This window comes from Peromyscus californicus, unplaced genomic scaffold (genome assembly GCF_007827085.1).
Source record: "Peromyscus californicus insignis strain IS unplaced genomic scaffold, ASM782708v3 Scaffold_10__1_contigs__length_136768540, whole genome shotgun sequence".
NCBI classification, from domain to species: domain Eukaryota; kingdom Metazoa; phylum Chordata; class Mammalia; order Rodentia; family Cricetidae; genus Peromyscus; species Peromyscus californicus.
Genome location: NW_026294391.1, coordinates 1,187,647 through 1,200,297, shown reverse-complemented (window position 1 = coordinate 1,200,297; position 12,651 = coordinate 1,187,647). Strand labels below are relative to the sequence as shown.

General features: G+C 45.8%; 1 protein-coding gene and 1 long non-coding RNA gene across 4 annotated transcripts in view; one reads left to right on the top strand and one right to left on the bottom strand.

The window, feature by feature from the left end:
- Window positions 1–12,651, bottom strand: part of LOC128100601 (uncharacterized) — a 91,542-nt gene that overhangs the window by 47,429 nt on the left and 31,462 nt on the right. The gene's annotated exons all lie outside the window — the stretch shown is intronic.
- Window positions 2,171–9,692, top strand: LOC128099928 (enhancer of rudimentary homolog). The gene has a single exon (XM_052722241.1). The coding sequence runs from the start codon at window positions 4,408–4,410 to the stop codon at window positions 4,771–4,773; it is 366 nt and encodes a 121-aa protein (XP_052578201.1). The 5' UTR covers window positions 2,171–4,407; the 3' UTR covers window positions 4,774–9,692.

The window sequence follows — 12,651 nt, the reverse complement described above, 5'->3', positions numbered from 1 at the left end:
ATAATTATAAATGATCAGCCAACAGCTCAGGCTTATTACTAGTTAACTCTTACAACTTAAATTAACCATTTATATTCATCTACATTCTGTCACATGGAATTACCTCTCTTTCATCTTGCACCTCCTGTTTCCTCCCTGTGTCTCGCTGGTGATTCCTCTGACTCCACTCTTCTTCCCAGAATTCTCTCTGACCAGAAAATCCTGCCAAATTGGTGCCAGGATGATTATTTTAAAATACTATTAAAAGAAAAAATGCAGAGACTATCTGTGGGTTTCCTTAATTTCTTAGTCCAAAATTTTCCACACGATGCTTGAAATTCGTTTCTTCTTTTACAAATACAAGTATGTTTAAATATCTTTCAATTATCTATCACCAAATTGGCCAATCAGCTTTTTATTAACAATGAGAGCAATACATATTTAGAGTGTACAAAGATTGTTCCACAGCAGTTATTTGGTTGGGGAGGGAGTGTTACACATGCACATGTGTGTGATATGGTCTCACAGTGTAGCCCAGATTGGCCCTACTAACTCATCTTCCTGAGTAGCTGGGACTACAGGAAGTGCCTCCATTCTTGCCTCAGTGCCCTGATGTATTGAAGACCAAATTGTACCTGGCACATATCACCTGTATCTCTTTAAGAAAGTTCCATTTATCGCACCGAAGTCTCACTGCACAGGTGCTCCGAAGCTCCCCATTAGGAGCCATGGACTTCCCCCGAACACCATCAGCCAGGGGAGGACTACTGGGGAGTGGAAAACTGCCTCATCTGTCTGATACATTCCAGTGCTTCGTGTGTGCGGAAAATTGTAGTTATTAGGAAGTTGTAAATTGGAGCCTAAATGTCTGTGCTTCTAGTGCCAGGTGTGAAAAGACTTGGTCAGTTTATTAGATAATTGAGAAATTCTTAACTATTTTCAGCAGAGAAATGTTAATAGCAGAGCAAGAGGCCTAGGACTTTCAGGTTTGGTGTGGGGGCTGAGAGGTGGACGTTCCTGGTAAAAAGAAGGAATGCTTGGGTAGAAGCAAAAAGGAAACAGATGTGTCTCCCTGACAGCTGAGGTTTAATGAGGAAACCTCATGCCTTCCTCAAGCCCTGCCCCTACCACAACCCAACATGTAGCTTGCATAGTTTTATTTGTAAACAAAGGGAGGTTCATATTTCATTTGAGTGTGAGTTTATCCACACTCTACCAATTTCAAAGATAGGGAAAAGTACTTTAACACCTACAAAAATGATTACTATCTGGGGAAAGTTTTTATTGTCTTCCCTTTTTATTATTGTTTGATTCTCTGTAGCCCAGGTCAGCCTAGAACTCATTACATAGCCCAGGCTGGCCAGGAATTTGTGATGCTCCTGCCTCAGTCTCCCTAGTTACAGGATTATAGAAATGAGCTACCATGTTGATTGCCATCACTTTTCTTTGTGTAGATGACATTTTTACAAGGAGATTTGTGTGTACCCTGCATTCCCCACCCCATTTGGGGGGTGGGGTTCCAGACAGGGTTTCTCTGTGATGTCCTGCCTATTCTGGAACTCACTCGGTAGACCAGGCTGGCCTTGAACTCAATAGATCCACCTGCCTCTGCCTCCCGAGTGCTAGGATTAAAGGTGTGCACCACCATCACCCGGCATTTTTCCCCTGCATTTTTTCTTTTAATAGTATTTTAAAATAATCATCCTGTGATGTTATAAATTGTTGGTAATATTTTTAATGGTTTCATAACATTTTAGAGAGACTATCTGTGGGTTTCCTTAATTTCTTAGTCCAAAATTTTCCACACGATGCTTGAAATTCAAGTTTCTTCTTTTACAAATACAAGTATGTTTAAATATCTTTCAATTATCTATCACCAATTAATATCTGTCATCTATCTATATTTATCAAGAGAAGACGAGGATAGAAAAGAAAACAGAGAAGATGTTAAGAGATGCGAAAAGGAACAGAAGGTTATTCCACGTAGCAAACACAGATCCTGGTCGTGGTGCTTAGGCAGGCAGAACTGTTGCCACAACTGCAGGATAAGCTGGGGAGGAAGCCCCTCCCTGGGACTGCGGACTGCTTGGCGACGCCCTTGCCGCTGCGGAGTTTGGCCTTGGCCTCGAGCGGTCTCTGGCGCCCCCTGCCGTTCACTTAGCGACCTTCCATTTCAGGTTCCCCTCTCTTGGCCCCCTCCTCCATTTTGCATCTCCCGGGCTTTCCCCTGGCCATACCCTCCCTTGCCCCTTCGAGCCCTCCCGCGTGTTAATTTCAGAGTCCTCTCCCGCGGTCACTCTTGCGGAACTAGCTGGTTTCACTAGGCCCAGAAGGAATGGACAGACCAAGAGAAGACCGGAATGGCTGGCCAGCAGGGCCCCTCTTGGTACTGCGGCAGTGGGAGTTAATCTGGAGCTGTCGCCCGGAAACCTCCGAACTGAAAACCCTGGACTAAAGCAGCTCTGCATTCTGGTTCTAAGAGGAGGTACCAAGAAGAGCAGAACATTTTTGGGTTTGATGATTGTGACATTTGCAGGGTCATGGACTCCATTTCCCTATATGCAGGCAGAGGAATTGGGGCATGAGGGAAGTCCGGAACTCTCGGGTCTTTGGGCACTGCGACTTGCCACTCCTTGGTTCAGGTCCCCATAAGTGCCTAAATGGCATCTCAAGATAGCAAGACAACTATTTGGGAGCCAGCAGAGGGGGTTGTTGGTGCTAGGAAGCAGTCTCCTTCCCAAGTCCTTTTCACCAGTTAATATCCCTCTCTGTTCATTTTGCATCCCCTTACCCCATTTTCTCAAATCCAACCGGGTCTAGTCCCAGGGTCTACTCCACACGCACACACACGCTCAGACACTGCCACCAGTGCTGCACAAATCCGGTAGGAAATCACCCCAAGTGGGAACCAATTAGCATTCCATCTCATCTAGAATCATTCTTTCCCATGCTTCCATTTGCTTGGACCAGACTATCTCTGCTGCCACCATAGGAATAGTTTTCAGGCAGGAGACATGACCCTCAGTAGACAAATGTGAAGACTGATGCCAGAAAGCACCAAGCTGCTGCTCTAGAGATCCAGAGACCTAGGAAGTAGGGTCAGTTCACCTGTGGAGCTGCCTGGAGAGAAGGGAACCTGCTAATACTGGTGCTGTAGATTTCAGCCAAAACACTGTTTCACTGGAACGTTTTAGATCTCCGAACTTAAATGCCTGGCTGGAGCACACAAAAGCTTTGGGTCTACACATATTTTCCCATTTATTCTTCTACCAACTAAGCTAACTAGGTCATTTTCACTTATCTGTCTGTACATTCACATGTGTAGAGAGAGCTCTTTGACCACTGAGATGCAAAGGGGTATATGAAGAGCTCAGCGGAGGAAGGCAGGACTACATCACATTTAGGTGCAGTTAGGAACCACAGAAGACCTGTTTTAAGTCTGGGGGTAGGAAAGGGGGTGCTACCTTTCTTGTACTTCATAAAGGGCCATGGCCAACACTTTATAGCCAAAGAGTAGTTAACACAAGGAAAGCACAAAAAAGGTTTCATCACAGTTTTACTTAATACAGTGTTACTGGGGAAATTGCGGTTCCCATTTGGATTCTTAGTCTCCTTAATAAAAGAATTTTAGAAAAGACTGAGAAGGAAGCTCAAGGACCATTTTATTAGAGTTTAAAAGAAATGCAACAAGGCAGGGGATCTGTAATTTTGCCAGCTGCCAAGCGAAAGGAGAGTCAGGGTTTGAGAAAGCTGGCATGTAAAAAGCACGGCAGATAAAGGAATTTCAGAGAGCAAGTGAGAAAACCCAATGTCAGGAAAAGATGCTTAGGCTTTTGGCCATTATCCAAAAAAAGAGATATATAGGAGGGAAAGTTATTCTTTTTAAGCTAAGCAGGCTTAGCGGTGCACAGCAGAAGCTCTGTGGGCAACTACATTGGAGGGGGGCTTCTGGGAAGTATATGTACTTCACTTTATTAAGGGAATAACTGTTCTTTCCGTCTCCTTAGCATGCCCTTTTGTGAATCAGCTTTCTCGAGGCATGGTCTCCTGGCCAGGTGATTGACAAACTTAGTTGGATTAACTCTAATGGAGGAGACAATAGCATGCAATATTCTAATCTTTGGAGCAAATCAAAATGTCCTGTCTCTGGGTCCCAGGGCCAGAGATAAAACTCAGATTCCATTCCTTTGGCCAGGAGAAAATAACTTCCCCTGAATGAGCCTCATTCAGCAAAACCCTGACACTTCCATCTTTTCATATGGTATTTTAAATCCTAAAGGGAAATTATGAAGCTTCCCTTTCTAGTGTTACCAGGGAAACAGGAAGTGTGACCAAAGCAGATCATGAGGGAGGGATCCATCCTCAGAAGCATCCAAAATCGAATTCTTATAACATCCTCCCACATCAAGAATTGAGGCCCCAAAGCTCATGTGCAGCGGCAGCGCTGTTAGCAGTGGCTGCAACAAAGCATTTGGCGCAATGTCTTACACCATTTTGCTGGTACAGCCTGCCAAGAGGTCAGAAGGCAAGACTTACGCTGACTGTGAGTCTGTGAATGAGTGCATGGAAGGTGTTTGTAAAATGTATGAAGAACATCTGAAGAGAATGAATCCCAACAGCCCCTCCATCACATACAATATCAGTCAGTTGTTTGACTTTATCGATGATCTGGCAGATCCCAGCTGTCTTGTTTACCGAACTGATACACAGACGTACCAGCCTTATAACAAAGACTGGATCAAAGCGAAGATCTATGTGCTCCTTCGTCGACAGGCCCAACAGGCTGGGAAGTAGTTGGGTTGGAAGCATTAGGGGCTGGGGGTGGGAACAGGTGCATACAGCATGCTGTAGTGAACATTTTGTATGATAGTAATCCTGTTTCTGTTTTGTTACACTAGAGCCAAGCTGGAATGTATGACATGATCGTGAATGATCTTTTCATTCTGAAACCATTGCCCCTTTGCTCCTTTCCTTTCTTTTCTTTTTTTTTTAACTTAAACATTTTTATGATAATTCAGAGAGAAAGTGTTCTTTGCCAGTTAAGGTTGGTTCCAGTCCTGGAAACTGTTTGTATCTGCTTTACAGCAGTGAGTGCACTAACCCTTTGTGGGGGGTAGGGATGGTGATGAGCTTAATTATGTCCTCTGGGAAAGTCTTAGTAAAAAATAAAGAAAGTTCTACAAAAAAAAGAATTGAGGCCCCTTGGTAGTTTTTAAGGACCCTTGACATCAAGAATGATACAGTAAGCATCCAGACTAGGAAGTTCATGACTGTCTAGTTCAGAGGAAACAAATGATCACTGATGTCTGTCACCCTGGGGAGGCAACAGTACCAAAGACAGAAATTTAGGAAAAGATAGCCAAAATGTTCAAAACCACATCAGATGTCATCTTTGTATTTGGATTCAGAAATAATTTTGGTAGTGGCAAGATGACTGGCTTTTGCATGATCTGTTTTCCTTTGTTTATGCAAAAAAAGGAGCTTAAACACAGACTTGCATGACATGACCTTTATGAGAGAAAAAAGATCTCAGGAAAACAGTGAAAGGAACGTGAGAACAGAATGAGGAAGGCCTGCAAATGGGGACTACAAAGGCAAAAAGGCAAAAAGCCAAAGGAATATTCTGTGGTGACTTCATCAGCTGTGATGGTGCAAATTTCTAAGCAGACAAATAAATGAAAAATTTCCAAGTGAAATTTTTTTTTTAAATTCAGGCCCTAACTTTGCAGGAGATGGGCTGCAACTAGGACATAGGAAGGTTTGGGCCTTGGAGGTGGAATCGAAAACAGCCGTACAGATAGAGTAAGAGTGCAGCCAAACCACGGGAGTGTAGATCGACTATAAACAAGAGGAGATAACATAAAGAGAGCAGTTGCATATACAAGGTCCCAAGATTAATAGTGTCACTCCTAACATTATAACATATGCAATCCATCTCTGAAAACCCAGAGAGATCAAATTCCAAAGCTGTTCACCAAAAAGGATGGGTGTCTGGACTGGAGACTGGGTCACATCATCAAGTATAGCTTGTAGGAAGCTATGCAAAAGAAGACACATGAGGAGAAACCAGGCCAGAAGCCAGAGCCCCCAAACACATTTGGAATATCTGGCCTCTGCCCAGGACAGAAGCAAGGCCATAGCTTCTGGCCAAGGACAAAGACAAGAATGTTTGCCAGGGCCCTGGCCTAAAACTGCCTGACCAGTTTTTATTTCCTGTCCTCATCAGTGGCAACCTTCACATTCAGAACTCATAGTCCTCAGCATGAACTGTCTGATTTTAAAGGTTAGATCTGTATTTTATTCATCTGTATTTCAGGCAAACCAGTACTGATTCATCATGGCACAGTCAAGTATAAATCATCTTAAAAATCTTCTTTTAAAACAAATCTTAAAGAACAAAGCAGGGTTGGCAAGAAGCTCAATAGGTAATGGGGTTTGTTGCCAAGCCTAGCAACCTGAGTTCAGTCCCCAGGACTCATAGGATGGAAGAAGTGAACTGGCTCTCCAAAATTATCTTCTGCTCCCCCACATGCCTACCCCAACACATGTAATAGATAATTGAATGTAATTTTTAAAAACTTTGTATTGATTCTTTGTGGATTTCACATCATGCACCCTGATCCCATTCATCTCCCTGTCCCCTCGCTTCAGCCCTATGCCTTTGCAACCTGCCCCCCAAAAACAAAATTTAAAAGTAAAACCAAAAAACCAAAAAGCAAAACAAACAAATGAAACAAATAAAATTTCAGCATGGAAGCTGTAGTGTGGTCCAGTGAGTCACACAGTTTACCCTTTAGTCCATACATCTTTACTGGCCAGTGTTCATTGGTCTGGTTCAAGGCCTCTGGTTTCTGCTACACCATCAATGCTGGGCCCTCACTGGGACTCCTCTTGGATATCCTGTTGTTGCCTTGTGTCATGAAGATCCTGTAGTTTTGGATCTACAGGTCTGGTTCCTTCACATGCTCTGGAAGTTCACAGATGAGGTGGTTATTGGGGTGGGCTACCTTGTCCTGGTTCTGGACCTGGGTGGTCAGCCTGTCAGCTTTCCCTCATCATCACCACCCAGGGGAGCTCTCCAGGACTGCCCTGGCTAGCTCACCCAATACAGCAGGCAGCAAGGAGCAAGAGCAAGGCCACTTCTCCTGCCCTCACACCCTCGGTCCAGCTCACCTGCACTCACACCCCCAGGGCCAGCTCTACCATTTTGCCCAGGTGAGGTGCAGGGCGCACTCTCTGGACTGCTGCACTTGGTGAAGGGCAGGGCCAGCTCTTCAGTTCTCATGCCCTGAGGTAAGCTCTCCCACCTGTTGCAGGTGGCAAGGAATTGGAGGGAAGGCATATTTCCCTTACCCTTGCCATCCCGTGGCATAGGGGGCTGGGGCAGCTCTCCTGCTCTCATGCTACATGCCTGGCTCACCTGTGCCCCCACCAACAAGGTCAGCACTACTGTGCTGCCCTGGCGAGATGCCATGCCCACTCTTCCCTGTGCTGCAGCTGATGAGGTGCAGGACCAGTTCTCCCACTTTTGTGGCCCTGGGGCCAGCTCTCTCACCTGCCACAGGTGGCAAGGGGTGAGGAGAGGGAGGGCATTTTTTTCCTCACCCATGCCACCACATGGCAGACAAGGGGGGCAGGGTTAGTCCCCCTGCTCTCATGTCTTCCAGGCCTGCTCACCTGTACCCCTGTCAACAGGGGCAGTCTATTGTGCTGCCCAGGAGAGGTGCAGCAGGGCCTGCTATCCTGAGTGCTGCTGCCTTAGGGGGCAGTGCCAATTCTCCCACTCTCCTGACCTCAGGGCCAGCTGTCCTACCTGCCACAGGCAGCAAATGGTGGGGGAGGGGGGAGATCATCTCTCCCTCACCCATTCCACCATATGGCAGATGAAGGGTAGGGCCAGATCTCCCATGCACATTTGCTGCACTAGATCACCTGTGTCTCTACTAACGGGGTCAGTTCTACTATACTGTCCAGGTTAGGTACAGGGCCCACTCTTCCTAGTGCTGCAGCTGGTGAGTGGCAGGATCAGCTCTTCCACTCTCATGACCCCTGGACCAGGTTTCCCAGCCTGCAGTAGGTGGTGAGGGGAGAGAAGCAAGGGGGTGGGGAGTATCTCTACCTCACCCACCCACCACATGACAGACTGTGGGGCTAGCTCTCCCATTCTCACGTATTCAGAGCCAGCTCACCCCCAACTCCTGCTCAGGCAAGGTGCAGGGCCTGCTCTCCAGAGTGGTGCAGTTGATGAGGGGCAGGGCCAGTTCTCCTTAGTGCTGCAGACAGTGAGGGCTAGGACCAACTCTGTGCAGCCCTACTGTTACCACTGCTTTCAGTGGTAACAGTAGCCATGGACATCAATACAGACTGTGGCTGCAGCAGGGCCACAGACCCAGACATGACCCCACCAGCATTCCAGGCCTGGATGATACCATGTCCCTGGGTGTCAGCACAGGCTACTCAGATCAGCATGGCCCTGGCAAAGGCTCAACCCTCGGACACTAACCTGGCCCTAGGTGGCAGCCCAGGCCCCTGGTGTCCATGTGGTCCTTAGTGTCCACATACGGCATTACTGGGCCATGGACATCAATATAGATCCTAGCTGTGCTTGGACCATGGACCTAGATGTCGCCAGGTCCTGGTTGTAGTGCAGGTCACTTAGTTCGCCATGGACTCAATGGCAGTGTGGCCCTTGAACTCCACATGGCCCTGGGTGTGGGCCCAGATCCCTGGCATCTGCAGTGCCTTCAATAGTGACAGGAGCCTTGGCCATCAGCACAGGTCCTGTCTGCAGCAGGACCACAGACCCAGACGTGGCCCCAGCTGTAGCTCAGGTCTGTACAATGCCCTGGCCCCAGGTGGCAGCACATGTTACTCAGGTCTTTATGGGTCTGGCAGCAGCACAGCCCTCAGGTACCAAGAAGGCCATAGGTGGAGGCCCAGAAACTGGGCATCAGTGTGGCCTTTGGTGGCAACCCAGGCCACAGACATCAGCACAGACTCAGGCTGTCGTAGGACCACAGACCCAGACATGTTCCTTGGCAACAGCCTGAGCCAGGATGTCATCGTGGCCCTTGTTGGCATTGTAGATTGTCCAGCTCAGCATGACCCAAGTGGTGGCATGGCTCCCAAATGCCAACATGCCCTTAGGTGGCAGCCCAGAAATCCACTGGGTGGTAACAGGAGCCACTGACATCAACACAGACCCTGGTTGATAAACAGAGCATCTACCTCAACCCGTTCCTCACCTCCCTCATCTCTTCAAATCTGCCTCTCTCTCCAGCACATGAATCATTCTCTGTCTCTGTCTCTCTGTCTCTCTCTCCCATTTTGCCACCCTGCACTCACTCACCATAATGGTGCCTGACTGCCTGGCAGGATGGGCTCATGGGTGAAATTCTTCCAGCCACCCCAGGTCTAGAGATATGGGGCAGAGCTGTACTTGTCCTCCAGAGTCCACCAGGCCTAGCTTGAATGTATTTTTTTTTTTTGATTTTTTGAGGCAGGGCTTCTCTGTGTAATCATCCTAGATGTCCTGAAACTCGCTTTGTAGATCAGGATGGCCTTTAACTCACAAAAATCTGCCTGCCTCTGCCTACCAAGTGCTGGGATTAAAGGTGTGTGCCACCATCACCCAGCTTGAATGCAATTTTTAAAAGTATTTAAAAATAATAAAATAGTGGTTGTAGAGAAGCCAAGAGCCCTCAGTGATAAAGGAAATCAATCAAATATGCCAGAACTTAACCCTTCACAAGACAATTTGTCTTTTAGTAGTAAAGCTTGCCATTGGCCAAGAACAGAAATGATTAACTCTTTATTACACATTTTGAGATTATTACTTCCTGCACTTGAGGTTAGCACCTATACCTAAAGACACCCAAACTTGTAAGAAATCTACCATTTTGTAGGTGTCAGAGACATTCTGTGTGTAGCAGGAGAGGTTACTGAAACCTACTTGGCCATACTCTAATTATATGCCAATCACCAAATTGACAAAGCAGGCAAAATGAGATGCAGGATGGTAAGGAGGAGACACAAGGCTTCCAAACCAAACCAAAGTCCTAAAAGAAATGAAGAGAGGAAGGAAGGAAAGAAAGAAGGAAGAAAGGAAGGGAGGGAGGAAGGGAGGAAGGAAAGAAAGAATTGGGCTACAGCCTTCACTGAAATTGAACAACATACTCATCACACCATCAGACTGTGTATGTGCTAAGGAATCGAGGAATGAATCCACACTACTAGAATATGGATGAATTTACCACACGTTTCCACCATGGCCTCCAAACCAGTGATGACATTTGTCCTGGGACACAGATGAGGCTGGAGATTACGCTCTGCAGTGATGGTGGAATGGGATGTTCTGGGCCTGGTTGTCCCAGGCCTGGGTGTACAGGGTCTGAGTATTCCAGGAATGGCTATTTCAGATCTGGCTGATGCAAGTTAAGCTCTTTCAGGACTGGGTGCTCCACATGGGAAGGCTTCCAGATGTATTTGCCAACTCCTCTGGAGATAGTAATGCAGGCCTGGGGATTCTGGAGCTGTTGACCCCTCAAGTCACCTGGCCACTCACTTTCTTGCCATCTTTTCCATTTCCTTCTATAGTCTTAAGACCAGGTCTTAACCTGTGTGTAGCAGAGGCTCAGAATCTTGGCAAGCTCTTGCATCTGCTGGAGCCTGAAGTTCTTGTGTCTCTGAACTCCACCACTGAGTGCATAAGACTGTGTCTGAGAGAGCACATTCTGTGTCTTTCACTTCTTAGCCTGGACCTTAGAAACCTGACATCTTCACTGTGCTCTCTAGAACCAGGGTATTTGATTTGGATCTGGTGAGAAAATCTAGGCCCTCTGGAACAAACACTTCCATGGAGAAAGGAGAAGAGGATGTTCCTGTCTTGGCCTCTTGGCAGATGGCATTTGTAAGGATGAGTAGTTTTTTTTTTCAGGACCATCACTTACAGACATTGGTGAGCCATCCCTAATATTAGCTAATTCTAAATCAAGGGGACAAGCTGGAGTCACACACAAGTTTTTCTGAAGGAAGAGGAGTAGAAAAGGGCAAAGACTAAAAATTAAAAAAAATTAAGGCTGATGCCTTAAATTTTAAATGTGGAGGTGGAAGATCTTAGAGAAAAATAAACGTTTCCACAGGTAGAAATATCAAGAAGCGCGAGGGGTCTTTTCCTCCTTGGTTACTCAATGATCATCACCATCATGAATGACACAGTTAACAACTATGTGGACCAATAAGTTCATGACCAGTCATCTATTTCAGAGGAAAAAAAATGCTCACTGATGTCCTTCACCCTGGGAAGGCAACAGTACAAAAGACAGAAATTTGGGAAAACAAGGCAAAATGTGCAAGATCACACCAGATTGTTGTGGGATATTTGTACACTGTGTGAAGATGTGTTACTGTGATTGGTTTAATAATAAAGAGCTGAATGGCCAATAGCTGGGCAGGAGAGAGAGCAGTGATTTCCAGGGAGATAGAGGAAGAGGAGGAGGAATCTAGGCATGTGGATTACCAGGGAGATGCCAGGGGACTCGGAAGAAGTCGGACATATGAAACCAAGCAGAGGCAACTGAGCCATGTGGCAGAATGTAGATTAATAGAGACAGGTTAATTTAAGTTATAAGATCTAGTGGGACAAGCCTAAGCTAACAGCCAAGTTTTCACAATTAATAATGTATCTCTGTGTCATTATTTGTGAGCGGGCAGTCTTGACGAGAAAATATTGCTACACCAAATGTCATCTTTGTAGTTGGGAGTCAGAACCTATTTTTTTAGTGGCAAGACAACTGGCTTCAGGATCATTTATGATTCTTTGGGTTATTCACAGACAATTGAGCCCAAATATGAACTTGTGAGAGACATGGACTTCATGGGAATAAAAATACCTCAAGAAAGTAGAGAAAGGAAGCACAAGAACAGAACAATGGAGGTCAGGGGACTAACAAAGGCCAACCATAGTGCTGGCAAAACGTGAGTTAGGGACTGGATAACAGTAAAAGAAGTAACGATTCTGCAATGACCTCATCTGATGCAATGATGCCAATTTCTAAGGAAAGGACTAATAAACTGTAAAAAACTTTCATTAAAAAGAACCCAGGATGAAGTACAATTACCTCCTTAGGAGGAAGCAACTGGCGGCTCATTTAAGCCAACTAGACTTATTATCTCCTCTTGTCACCTGCCATGTTTGTGTGCCCCAGTTTCTCTGCACCCTGTATTCAGTATCATCACTGTTCTTCATTTTGAACCTTCTAGCAGGAGTATTAGCTTATTGTGACTGTAGTTTGTATTTCCTTAATATCAAATGACATCAACCATCTGTTTCATGTGCTTCTTTGCCATTTGCAGGTCCTGTTTGGCAAATGTTTTTTGTATCTTCTATGCTTCCTTTTCTCCACTATTTTCTGCAATTGTCTCTTTACTGTTAATTTTGTTTGTTTGTTTTACTTTTATCAAATACAGTGTTGCTATGTAGCCCAGGCTCGACTGGAACTTACAGTTCCCCTGTCTTAATTACAAATGTTCACCACAACACTCGGCTACTGCCATGTTCTGAGAACTCTTACTAATTCTAGACAGCTTTTGCTAATGTGTGGTTACAAATCCCCTACCCATAGCCCTTCCTTTCATTCTGTTAGCAGAGTCTTTTATAAAGTAAGGGTTTCT